The sequence below is a fragment of the Chelonoidis abingdonii genome, chromosome 3, assembly GCF_003597395.2.
Source record: "Chelonoidis abingdonii isolate Lonesome George chromosome 3, CheloAbing_2.0, whole genome shotgun sequence".
Taxonomy (NCBI): domain Eukaryota; kingdom Metazoa; phylum Chordata; order Testudines; family Testudinidae; genus Chelonoidis; species Chelonoidis abingdonii.
Window position 1 is genome coordinate 63,980,258 of NC_133771.1, and position 13,787 is coordinate 63,994,044.

General features: G+C 48.5%; 1 protein-coding gene across 2 annotated transcripts in view; it reads left to right on the forward strand.

Moving 5' to 3' along the window:
* Positions 1-1,040: 1,040 nt before the first annotated feature.
* IRAK1BP1 (interleukin 1 receptor associated kinase 1 binding protein 1) overlaps positions 1,041-13,787 on the forward strand; it is a 31,518-nt gene continuing 18,771 nt past the window's right edge. Inside the window, exons 1-2 of one of the 2 annotated variants that reach the window (XM_032794923.1) lie at positions 1,309-1,391; positions 5,259-5,388. Coding sequence is in view for 1 of the 2 variants with exons in the window: in XM_032794924.2 (XP_032650815.1) it covers positions 1,089-1,391 (303 nt within the window). In the remaining variant the exon portion in view is untranslated. Of the gene's footprint in view, positions 1,392-5,258; positions 5,389-13,787 lie in introns of both variants that reach the window. The other variant, XM_032794924.2, reaches the window with a different exon arrangement.

Here is a 13,787-nt window from a genome sequence, read left to right on the forward strand (position 1 = left end):
GTGTGAGCGTTTCCTTGTTTCAGATCCCACCACTCCTATGACAGGAGAGGGTGCCTAAAAAAGATTGTGTAACTTGTTTCCCCTCCCCGCAGCACCAGAACACTCAGGCTTGCAGTCTGTTTCCAAAGGCTACCACACATCCTCCAGTACTGAACAAACTTTGATAAGATCACGGTTAGGATACAGTGCACACAAGCATCCAAAAAAACCAAACCTTCTGAATCTGTAAAACTGGGCTGGAATAGGTACTCTCCTTCCTGAGTCCAGCAACCCCTCCACTTCTCAGTGGAAAAGCCCTAAGGACAGGCTCTGCAACTTATTTGACACTTCAAGGGCCATTCATAGGTGTCAGCTAAAAGCTGAGACCTAACCTCCCCAAGAGTTTTCTGGTTCAGAACTGAAGAGGAAACCAATCTATTCACACTGGAGTCCAAAGGCAGGGAACTTGGAGCTGTGGGCGCGGAATGAATCCCGACTAGGCCCATCCCTGTTCGATCCCTGGCGCAAGGCAGGTCTCAGCTACTGGCGCAGGCTCCGTGTACTCTGCGGGCGGTTCAGGCAGAGGCAGCTGAGAGCGCCCGCCCACAGGCCAGCGCAGATTAAGACCCGGCCAGGCAGCCTCCTCCAGGTCCCGCCGCCGGTTCACTGGCCTTTCGGCGCTACAGCGGCGCCGCTGCCTCGGTCAGGCCTGTCACCCGGGGGGAGAGGCCTGCTGCGGACCACAGGCCTGGGCGACACTGCGGCACCGAGGGGCCAGGGTCAGGCGAGAGACGTGTGGCCACTTCCGCGGCCCCCTGCTGCGGAGCTGGGCCGCAAGCGCTTCAGTCCTCGTGCTGGCGGAGCTGCGCCAAGCTGAGGAACTTCCAAGTCCTGGCGGCGCCTCCGTAACTATCAGGGCGGAGCGTACCCGCCGGCCTCCTGGAGAAGCTTCCGCCTCGCCCTGGGGCCGTGGGCAGTTAGTTCCGCCCCAGGAACAGACATATGACAGTCACGTGACTCTCGTGTATCATTCCCATGATGCCATGGGTGGGCGGGGCTTTTCGGCCACCGTGGCGTTGGTTGCCATGGTGCTGTAACGGGCCTGCAGAATGTTGTTGTCCGCGCTGCCGCTGTCTCCAGCCCGGGTGTTCGCGGAGCTTTTAGCCCCGCCGCTCGGGGCTCGCGGGCGGGAGAACGAGCCGGTGCCGGGGCTCCTCGGCGGCCGCAGCAGCGCAGTGCCGCCAGGGCGGGAGGTTCACGTGAGCGGCAGCGCGGAGCTGTGTGCGGCCCCGGACCGGGCGCGGATCTCCATCCGGCTGGGGAGCAGGAAGCAGGAGGCCGGGGAGGCGCGGAGCAGCGTGACCCGGCGGCTGGAGTACATCGCGCAGAGCGCCCGGCAGCGCGGGGTGCAGGTGAGAGCCCGGAGACACCCCGCCCCCCTACGGGAGCCCCCAGCTGTAAACTGCAACACCCTCCCCGCCGCGGCCCCCGCCTTAAACCTCAGTCTCTCGGAGTGCCCAGCCCTAACCCCCCCTCGCCCCCGTAATTCCCCCCTCGGGAGCCCCCAGCCTTAAACCCGCCACTGGCTCTAATCCTTCTCCACCCCAAGTCCTAAACCCCACTGAGTGGCCGTGCCGAGCACCTACGGTTGCCAACTTTGTAATCGCATAAAACCCAATACCTTTGTCCCAACCCTTCTCCGAGGTCTCATCTCCCGCTCGCTTCCTCTGTCACTCGCTCTCCCCCAGCCTCATTCACTTTCACCGGGCTACGGTATGAGGTTGGGCTGCTGGAGAGTGAGGGCTGAGGGTGTGGGCTCTGGCGTGGGGTTGGGGATGAGGGGTTCAGGGTGCGAGAGGGAGCTATAGGTTGAGGCTGAGGGGTTTGGGGTGCAGAAGCAGGTTCAGGGTAGGGAGTTGGGGTATGGGAGGGGGTGCGGGCTCAGGATGAGGGATGTGGGGGGCAGCAGGGGGTTCAGGGCTGGGGCAGAGGATGAGGAACAGGAGGGGGTTTGGAGTGTTGGCTCTGTCTGGGCAGCGCTTATCTCAGGTGACTCCCAGAAGCAACTGGCATGTTCAGCTCTTAGGTGGAGGAGCAAGGGGGCTCTGTGTGCTGTCTGCTGATGCTGCTCCCAATAGGAGCTGTGGAGCCAGTGCTTGGGGTGGGGGCAGTGCACGGAGCCCCAGTTGCCACCCCTGCACCTAGGAGCTGGACATGCTGGCCACTTCCAGGAGCTGCGCAGAGCCAGGGCATGCGGGGAGCCAGCCTTAGCCCCGCTGTGTCACTGACTGGACTTTTAGTGGCCCAGTCAGCAGTGCTTTTTGACCAGGCGTTCCAGTCGAAAACGATGCCTGGCAACCCTACCTAAACCCCAACACCCTCCGCACCCCAGCACCTGCTCACTTGCCCCGGAGCACCCATCTGATATCAGTGGTTGTATTATCTTTCCATTGACTTCATGTTCTTTTAATAAACCCTTTATGAAAACAACAGCAATGGCAACAAGCAGAGTTGGTAAGGGATTGCAAACAGTGCAATGATTGGAGTATGTGCAGGGGTGAAAGTAACTTAAAGGATTTACTGGTACTCCAGAGTCCTGTGGATTGGGAGGGGCCTCAACTGGAAGTGGCATGATCTCTATCGGAAGAGATGGGGCCTTTAAATCCTGGGGCTTTTAAATCAGGATTTAAAGGGCTCAGCGAATCGGCTGAAGCTAGTAGCCAGGCCCTTTAAATTAACACCAGAGTTACAAGCTGCAGAGACTGCTGGGAGCCCTGGGGTTTGGGCAGGGGTGAAAGTAATTTACATTTCTTACCCATATGGTCCAATTGCAAGCAACCCACCCACCTCTCCTACGTGCTTCATGGATCCCTTCCATTGCACGACATAGATAGAGAAAATAAAGCTACTATTACTACTACCAGTACTGTCTGTAATAAAACTTTACTATTGGAATAAGCCTGAAAAAGTGAAAACTCTTTGTCACATTTTTCTCTGTGTCTTCGCTCCTCCTCCTCCTCCTCCAACCAGGCTGCAATGCTAGACTCTATGCTTTCTCCCTGCCTAGCACTCAGCAGCTGCTGCAGAGACTTCCCTCTAGCTTGCAGCAGGGAGACTGCCTCCTGCATAAGAACAGTTTAAACTCAGTTGTGCCCTGATGGTTCAGCCCCCAGGGTTAAGAGAGGTTTCTGGCATCTTTGTTAATTTCACTCCCAGTTGTGGGGGGGGGGGAGGGGGGAAGCTGTGTGGGACCATGGCAGGGACAGTTCTTTTCTGCCCCCTGGATGAGGGGATCTCCAATACTACTAAAATACAATAGTAGAGGCTAGTTGCTGGGGTCAGGGCAGTCAGCGGCAGGCTGCAGCTGCATTGTTTGTGACACACACATTCATACATACACATACATACTGTGTGTATGTGTATGAATGTGTCACAAACAATGCAGCTGCAGCCTGCCGCCGACCAGCAGCGACCCCAGCAACCGGCCCCTGTGGACTGCTCCCTGCAGAGAGCCAGCAGGTGCCACTGAGCTGTGTCTGCCAAGGAGTAAGTAACCAAGGCAAAAACCACAGCCAGCCAGGGAGGGAGCCGGGCGGGGAGGAGGAGAGGAAGGGAAAGTCAGAGGTGCATGAAGGACAACTGGAATAGCCTTCTTGAAATGTATATTTAAAGAAAGTTTTATCAATTTCAGCCTTTGCACTCTGCCGGCAGGACAAAACAAAGAGATCTGAGATTGCACCCACTGTCCTAAGGACATTTCAGGTGTTTAAATCAATATAAAAAGAGGGTGGATTGAAATGAAAATTGCTATTTCTTTCAAAGGGGGCACAATAATTTTGCTGAATATTCAGTTTTCCCCTCCCATCCCTTTGTGGTTTTCTCTATGGGGGCTATTTGCTTTCCCTGTAAATCTTCAGTTGTTTTAGCAAAATTGCTTTGCCCAAAATAAACCCTAATCATTATGACACATCTTTCCACCATGTTCGCCATGTTTTTTGTGTTGGTTTTTTTTGAGCAGTAACATTTCAAAGAGGATCTGCAAGCAGTTTGGACATCACAGCCATGATCCTCTGCTGGGGAGGGAATGGGATAGATTTGAACTTGGAAATGGTTCCTGATTTTGATTGTGTTTAGGAGATCCCCTCATCCCAGGGGCAGAAAAGAACTGCCCCTGCCATGGTCACACACACCCAACAACAATTGGGAGTGAAATTAACAAGAATGCCAGAAACAGCTCCTAACTTTGGTCACTGAACTGCACAGGGAACAGCTGAGTTTAAACTGTTCTTTTGCAGGCAGCAATAGCAGGCATCTCAGCCAGTCTACTGCAAGCTAGAGCCTAGAGGAAAACCCCTGCTGTGGGGAGGAGGGGGGGGCGATGGGGAGGAATGCAGAGCCTTGTCTGTAGCCTGGCTGGAGGAGGGGGAGGGAGGAAATGAGAAACCAATGTGAAAGTGAGTTTTCCCCTTCCACCTGCTTTTATTACCTCAGGATTTAAGCTGTGCAGCCAAATGCTTGTATTTGTTGTGTATATTAGTAGGAGAGATCCCCTCATCTCCGGGGGCAGACAGGAACTGCCCCTGCCATGGTCAAACACACTCTCCCCTCGACCCCCTCCCCCCAGCTACTGTGAATGAAATTAACAAGGAGGCCAGAAACCTAGTCCTAGGGGCTGAACCATCAGGGAACAGCTGAGTTTAAACTATTCTTAATGCAGGGAGCAGGCTTCTCTTTCTCTCCCTCAGTCAGTCTCCTTTTCTTACCGGTCCTCCGTACTGGCGCGTACCAGCTTACTTTCACCTCTGAGTATGTGTTACTGACCTGGAGGAGACCTATACATGCTTTAAATGTCAAAATTGAGCTATAAACCAGAGATGTGTCTATATTCTGTCCAACAAGGGATCACTGATTTTATTCTCCTGTTGTTCATTACAGTTAGATGTAACAAAATATTCTAAGAGCCTCATGAGGTGCAGCACTGTAAGTTACTTCAACATTTCACTGGCATTGTTGATGTGGGGGGCATTGGGTGAGGCATGTCTTCTTAAATTCTCAAACAAAAACTAAGCCAACAGTTTGCTGCATTTAAAACATTTTATTTTTAATCCTTACATCCATTTCTTCAAATCTTTTTGTTTTTGGTATTTTATTTCAAAATCAGTAAGTAACACAAACTTACCACAAACTAGAAGCGTGTATATAGAGGGTAATAGATGTGAAGATTAATTTTGTTTTAAAATCTGACGGGTCTTTAATTTATACCTCCTTTTTCTGGCTAGGACTTAGAAATCTCCTGTGAAGGACCTTCCTTGCACAGTGGGCACTGCTTTGTGGAAGATTTAGAAGGAAACTTGCCTTTAAATCCAGCTCACAAACTTATCATGAAATTTTGCACGTCCATGTCTAAGGGTATGTCTACACTACGAAATTAGGTTGAATTTATAGAAGTCGATTTTTTAGAAATCAGTTTTATACAGTTGATTGTGTGTGTCCCCACTTAAGACCATTAACTCAGCAGAGTGCATCCACAGTACCAAGACTAGCGTTGACTTCCGGAGCATTGCACTGTGGGTAGCTATCCTACAGTTCCCGCAATCTCCGCCACCCATGGGAATTAACCCCCCCCCCGTAAAAGCAACGGCAATAAATCGTTTCTTGCCTTTTTTCCTGGGTTACCCATGGAGATGACATACCACGACAAGCAGGGAGCCCGCTCAGCTCACCGTCACCATGTGGCTCCTGGGTGCTGCCAGACGTGGCATTACTACACAGCAGCAGCTCATTGCCTTTTGGTAGCAGACGGTGCATTATGACTGGTAGCCATCATCATCATCTCCTGGGTGCTCTTTTAGCCGACCTCAGTGAGGTCGGTCGGGGGCACCTGGGCAGATATGTGTGCTCCTGGCTGGCCTTGGTGAGGTCGGACGGGGGTGCCTGGACATAAATGGGAGAAGCTGATGGCCAGCAGTCATATTGCACCATCTTCTGGCAAGCAGCCAGACGATGATGATGGCTAGCAATCGTACTGCACCGTCTTCTGGCGAGCAGCCAGGAGACAATGATGGCTAGCAGTCATACTGCGCAATCTGCCAGCCTAAGATGTGTAAGAGAGATGGAGTGGATCAAAACCTAAAGAGACCAGATTTGTTTTGTATTCATTTTCTCCCCCCGCCCTTTCTCCCTGAATAGTAGGGGGAGGGATAGCTCAGTGGTTTGAGCATTGGCTTGCTAAACCCAGGGTTGTGAGTTCAGTCCTTGAGGGGGCCATTCTGTGTGACAATCCTGTAAGCCATGTCATCAGTTACCCCTCCCTCCATCAGAGCAACAGCAGACAATTGTTTTGCGCCTTTTTTCAGCACAGATGCCATAGCACGGCAAATATGGAGCCCGCTTTGATCACTGATGCAATTATGAGCACTGTAAACACCACGCACATTATCCTGCAGTATATGCAGAACCAGAACCCTCAAAAGCAAAACCAGGCGAGGAGGCGACAGCAGCGCAGTGACGAGAGTGATGAGAACATGGACACAGACTTCTCTCAAAATATGGGCCCCGGCAATGTGGACATCATGGTGTTAATGGGACAGGTTCATGCCGTGGAACGCCATTTCTGGGCCTGGGAAACAAGCACAGACTGGTGGGACCACATAGTGTTGCACCTCTGGGACAATTCCCAGTGGCTGCAAAACTTGCACATGTGTAAGGGCACTTTTATAGAACTTTGTGACTTGTTTTCCCCTGCCCTGAAACACAAGAATACCAAGATGAGAGCAGCCCTCACAGTTGACAAACAAGTGGCAATAGCCCTGTGGAAGCTTGCATTGCCAGACAGCTACCTGACAGCTACGTCAGTCAGGCATCAATTTGGAGTTGGCAAATCTACTGTGGGGGCTGCTGTAACGCAATCAAAGAGCTGCAGATATCAAGGGTATGACTCTGGGAAATGTGCAGGTCATAGTAGATGGCTTTGCTGCAATGGGATTCCCTAACTGTGGTGGGTTGATAGATGGAACCCATATCCCTATCTTGGCACTGGAGCACCAAGCCAGCGAGTACATAAACTGAAAGGGGTACTCTTCAATGGTGCTGCAAGCACTGGTGGATCACAAGGGATGTTTCACCATCATCAAGACGGGATAGCCGGGAAAGGTACATGATGCTTACGTCTGCAGGGACTCTGGTCTGTTTCAAAAGCTGCAGCAAGGGACTTTCTTCCCAGACCAGAAAATAACCATTGAGGATGTTGAAATGCCTATAGTTATCCTTGAGGACCCAGCCTATCCCTTAGTGCCATGGCTCATGAAGCTGTACACAGGTAGCCTGGACAGTAATCAGGAACTGTTCAACTATAGGCTGAGCAAGTGCAGAATGGTGGTAGAATGTGTAATTAGGCTCAGGACAGTTAGCAAAGTACGGGAAGGTGCGGTGCACATCAGAGAAGCTTTGAAAAACAGTTTCATAACTGACCAGGCTACGGTATGAAAGTTCTATTTGTTTCTCCTTGATGAACTCCCCCCCACCCTTGGTTCACTGTACTTCCCTGTAAGCTAACCACCCTCCCCCTTTCGATCACCACTTGCAGAGGCAATAAAATCATTGTTTCTTCACATTCATGCATTCTTTATTAATTCATCACACAAATAGGGGGATAACTGTCAAGATAGCCCAGGAGGGGTGAGGGTGGGGAAGGAAGCACCGGGTGGGGTGGGGAAGGCGGGAAGGACAAGGCCACACTGCAGTTTAAAACTTATTGAATGCCAGCTTTCTGTTGCTTGGGCAGTCCTCTGGGGTGGAGTGGTTGGGTGCCCGGAGGCCCCCCCACCGCGTTCTTGGGCATCTGAGTGAGGAGGCTATGGAACTTGGGGAGGAGGGCAGTTGGTTACACAGGGACTGTAGCGGTGGGCTGTGCTCAAGCTTCCTTTCCTGAACCTCAGCCATACGCCGAAGCATATCAGTTTGTTCCTCCAGTAGCCTCAGCATTGCCTCTTGCCTTCTGTCACCAAGCTGATGCCACCTGTCATCTTCAGGTCGCCACTTATTATCTTCAGCCGGCACCTATCTTCATGTTCATATTGTGCTTTCCTGGACTCTGACATTGTCTGCCTCCATGCATTCTGCTGGACTTTTTCAGTGTGGGAGGACTGCATGAGCTCAGAGAACGTTTCATCGCGAGTGTTTTTTTTTTGGCCTTCTAATCTTTGTTAGCCTCTGGGAAGGAGAAGATAATGTGAGTGTTGAAACATTTTCAGCTGGTGGAGGGGAAAAAAAAGGGAGAATAGTCATTAAAAAGACACATTTTAGAGAACAATGGGTAGACTTTTTCACAGTCAACCTTGCTGTTAACAATACATAGCACATGTGCTTTCGATCACATTTTGCTTCTTATTGAGGGTATGCCGGTTTGGTGTGAGAGAGCTTTCACACAGGGCTGGCCAACAGAATTTGGCTTGCATGCAGCCATGGTAAGACACAGCCTTTTGGCTTCTTTAATCTTCATAACGTGGGAATGGTTTCAAACAGCAGTGCCCTCATGTCCCATACCAAGCAGCTGCTGGGTTGGCCATTTAAAATGGGTTGGCCATTTAAAAGGAGTAGGGGCTACAGTTTTCGGGTTAACGTGCAGCACAAACCCAACTAAACCCTTCCCACACACACACCCAATTCTCTGGGATGGTTGCTTCACCCTTCCACCCACTGCATGGCTAACAGCGGGGAACATTTCTGTTCAGCCACAGGCAAACAGCCCAACAAGAATGGGCACCTCTGAATGTCCCCTTAATAAAAGCACCCTATTTCAACCAGGTGTCCAGGAATGATATCACTCTCCTGAGGATAACACATAAAAAACGGATGTTGCTTGAATGCCAGCAAACACTGGGACCATATGCTGCCATGCTTTGTTATGCAATGATTCCAGACTACGTGCTATTGGCTTGGCGTGGTAAAGTGTCTTACCATGGAGGATGGAATTAAGGCTGGCCTCCCCAGAAACCTTTTGCAAAGGCTTTGGGAGTACATCCAGGAGAGCTTTATGGAGATGTCCCTGAAGGATTTCCGCTCCATCCCCAGACCCGTTAACACTTTTCCAGTAGCTGTACTGGCTGCGACTGCCAGGGCAAATTAATCATTAAACATGCTTGCTTTTAAACCATGTATAATATTTACAAAGGTACACTCACCAGAAGTCCCTTCTCCACTTGGTGGGTCCGGGAGGCAGCCTTGGATGGGTTCGGGGAATACTGACTGCATGTCCAGGGTGAGAAACAGTTCCTGGCTGTCGGGGAAAACGGTTTCTCAGATTCCTTGCTGTGAGCTATCTTCAACCTCCTCCTCATCCTCAAAACCTGCATCCCTGTTGCGTGCTACTCCATCGACAGAGTCAAAGCACGGGTGGGGTAGAATGGCATGCAGCTCATCATAGAAGTGGCATGTCTGGGGCTGTGACCCGGAGCGGCCATTTGCCTCTCTGGTTTTTTTGGTAGACTTGCCTCAGCTCCTTAAATTTCGTGTGGCACTGCTGCGGGTCCCTGTTATAGTCTCTGTCTTTCATGCCCTTTGAGATTTTTTTCAAATGTTTGGGCATTTCGTCTTTTGGAACAGAGTTCTGATAGCACAGATTCGTCTCCCCATACAGCGATCAGATCCCATACCTCCTGTTCGGTCCATGCTGGGGCTCTTTTGCTATTCTGGGACTCCATCATGGTCACCTCTGCTGATGAGATCTGCACTCACCTGCAGATTGCCACGCTGGCCAAACAGGAATGAGATTCAAAAGTTCGCAGGCCTTTTCCTGTCTACCTGGCCAGTGCATCGCAGTTGAGAGTGCTGTCCAGAGCGGTCACAATGGCACACTCTGGGATAGCTCCCGGAGGTCAATACCGTCGAATTGCTACCACATTACCCCTAATTCGACCTGGCAAGGTCGATTTCATTGCTAGTCCCCTTGTCAGAGGAGTACCAAAATTGATTTTAACTGCCCTTTAAGTAAAAAATAATGGCTTTGTCGTGTGCACAGGTGCAGGGTTAAATCAATCTAACGCTGCTAAATTCAACCTAAACTTGTAGTGTAGACCTGGGCAAAGTTTTACTTGCCCACACTTATTTTCATGGTGTGGGTAATATTTTGCAAGACTGCCTTAAGGATCTCTCTCTATCTAAGCCAATCCTGTCTCTATATCTGTGCTTTTCTTTCTCTCTGTGAAGTAGTTGCTGCTTGCCTTGCTGGGTAGGAGGATTATGCAGCCTTCATTTACGTTCACCTCACTGTCATTGTGCACTGATATTCTGCTGCAGAGTGTGTTAGCTACACACTCTGTTGCTAATATGTTAAGAGTGGCACTAACACTTTGCTTGCTGGCCCCTCTGTCTAGTCTGCAGCAGTCATTTGTTCTCTTGCAGCAACAGAGCATAGCACACTGTTCTCTCTTCTTCCCTTAACCCTGCCTATGTTTCTGACCCACTCAGAAAACAAATGGCCTAAAACAGGGAGTTATACCTCTAAATTCCTTCAGAAAAGAGGCAGCACTGTGGTTAAAATTTTACAGGGGAATGATGACAATAATTGTGCTTTCTCTACAAGGAAAGTGAACTGGTTGTGGGAGTTGTACCTGTCTACTGCAGACAGACCAGGGATCTTCCACCACAGGCTAGGACACATAATATATGGAGATATACCTATTTCATAGAACTGGAAGGGACCCCAGAAGGTCACTGAGTCCAGCCCCCTGCCTTCACTAGCAGAACCAAAAGTGGCCCCCTCAGGGCTTGAATTTACAACCCTGGGTTTAGCAGGCCAATGCTCAGACCACTGAGCTATCCTTCCCCCTAAAAAATAAAAATGACCAATCCCCAGGCAGATTTTTACCCCAGTTTCCTAAATGGCCTCAAGGATTTAATTCACAACCCTGGGTTTAGCAGGCCAATGCTCAGACCACTAATCTGATACTTTTCTCATTGATATTTATGTTGGCAAAAATATATCTGAAAGCAAAAAAATGAGAGGCTGCCACTAAATCAGAAGAACTCACTTTACCCCTAGATTGCTGGAAGGAATCTAGCCCAGGTGGGTGGTGTCTAATAGCTGTTCTGTGACTTATGCATATGAAGTTGGTTATCAGTCAGTTTTCTAGTGGCGAGCGATCCATGTCATAATCACAGCTTGTTGCTATTCTCATCTGAGAAGCCAAAGACTGAAAGTGAATGGAAGCTGAATTATCTTCCTGCCCGTAGAAGCTGACTCTTCAAATCAGGAATGAGGCAGATGGTGACAGAGGAGGCTTATGCTGCTGCCTGTACTATTCAGTACTTCTTATATGGATAAGTAGAAGATTGTAGGTTTCCAGCATTCAGCCGCTTGTGGCTTCTGTGTGTGAATATAATGCTCACATCTGAAAAAAAAAATACTTCACACTTATTCACTCTGGCGAGATATTTCTAATCCTATTAAGATATATGCAGTGGCACATGATTCATACAGACAGGACTGAGTCTATCTTGTTAGACTCCAGTTTGTCCATAGTTCTGTTTCTCTTGCTACGGTGTGGCTACTTATATTAAAATCTATCTGAGGAATCTCTCAGCATTGACACTCCCTATACACTGCTCATACAGAATGAATAGTCTTATCCAAAAATATTCAGTGAGTTACAACAGCTGTCAATAGTTCCTTACTGAGGGTATGGCTACACTCACACTTTACAGCGCTGCAACTTTCGCGCTCAGGTGTGAAAAAACACCCCCCTGAGCGCTGCAAGATACAGCACTGTAAAGCGTCAGTGTAATCAGGGCAGCAGCGCTGGGAGCACAGCTCCCAGCGCTGCACGCTACACCCATAAAGGATGTGGTTTACATGCAGCGCTGGGAGAACTCTCTCCCAGCACTGCCGCTCCGACCACACTCACTTCAAAGCGCTGCCGCGGCAGCGCTCTGAAATTCCAAGTGTAGCCATACCCTGAGAAAGTTTTTCTATTGAAAGTGCTCTTTACCTCCAAACTTCTGTGGGTTAATTATTAATCCAAGTAAGCTGTTTCAGAAGATTACAGCCACACTGGTGAGCTTTTCAAATATGGATGGCATTTTTGAATAAGTACAAGGGTGGGCCAGGAGGAAGCTTTGAAATCACAGTTGCACAAGCCCAATTTCAAAATCAGTGTCTTATACACTATTTGGAGGTATCTGCAGCTTTAGCTTCAAAAGAATAATTTGAAAGCAAACAACTTTATCCAAGGGCTTATAGCATTTCAGGCAATTACACCATTATGAAATCTGCTGAAGTCTCAAAATCCAGTAGATGAATGTGTGGTGCAGTTTGTTTTTTTCGTGTACACGTTCTTTATTATTGGGAAGCCTTTGACTTGTTTCATTCCTACACCAAAAATAACCACCCTAATAAATTGTTCAACCATCTCATAATTCATTGCTAGGTAAATGAATACTTCTTTTAAAAAATATGGGAAGATCACAAAAAAATGACTCATGGAAGCCTAGCTTGTGGTGACCAAGTTGTGAATAACTAACTTCCAACCTTGCCACTAGGGCAGGGGTTGGCAACCTTTCAGAAGTGGTGTGCCGAGTCTTCATTTATTTATTCTGATTTAAGGTTTCACGTGCCGGTAATACATTTTAACGTTTTTAGAAGATCTCCTTCTATAAGTCTATAATATATAATTAAACTATTGTTGTATGTAAAGTAAATAAGGTTTATAAAATGTTTAAGAAGCTTCATTTAAAATTAAATTAAAATGTAGAGGCCCCTGGACCGGTGGCCAGGACTCGGGCAGTGTGAGTGCCACTGAAAATCAGCTTGCGTGCTGCCTTCGGCACCTGTGCCATAGATTGCCTACCCCTGCACTAGGGTAATTGAAAATAGGATGACACAAAGTGCTGCAACACTTCCATGAATGACATAGAAGATGGATAAACGGCATGCAAATTAAAGTAAGATACTACTCAAATTAGGAGGTGTTGCAAACACCAATGAGACCTGAAACATTTTTTACAAAATGAAGTCTGACCTGTACCAAGCCAAGCTATGTATCTGGGGAACACCAGTCTGACATACATTTAAAGAAATTGTATCTCAGAAAGTAATGCTGGTGAGACCTAGGAGTGACAGTAGACTGCCTCTGAGATCTGAACATTCAGTGTGACACAGTGGTAAAAAATGCCAACACAGTTTTGGACTGCAGGTGCAGACACATCAGATCATGGAAAAGGGAGGTATTAATTCTCCCTTATACTTACTGAAAAGTCCACCTAATACCACACTCAGTTCTGGGTACCTCAATACCAGTAAGGTATCAGGGTCAAGGCAACTTACAGAAGAGCAACCTAAAGTCCCATTGTTTTTTGTTGTTTGTTTTTTCTTCCTGAAGCTTTTTCCTGTGGTATAAGTTGTATTGCTTTGTTTTACTCTGATTCAAATCACTCCAACACTGGGACTTCCTCCATTTACATTGTAGGTTATTCTACCATCTAACAACTCTCACTACTAGCAATTTGTCCTTTGCTGATTTTTATCTCATTACTTCTAATCAATACCATTATGGACCACACTAAAATTAATATCCTTTCCTGGTGTTTATACCCTTCCAATCTTTGTAAAGATATCTAAGCTCTCATGGGAATTACTAAGCCAAGCTATAAATATTTACACCTTTTGTTAATCCATATCACCATTCCCCTTAATCATTTTTGTTGTACCAGGGAGTTGGACTAGATCAGTACAGCACAATCTTTGCAGCAGCAAGAGCTGCATTAGCAGGTTGCCAGGAAGCCTGAGGGCTGCACCTAATTTCCATACATGT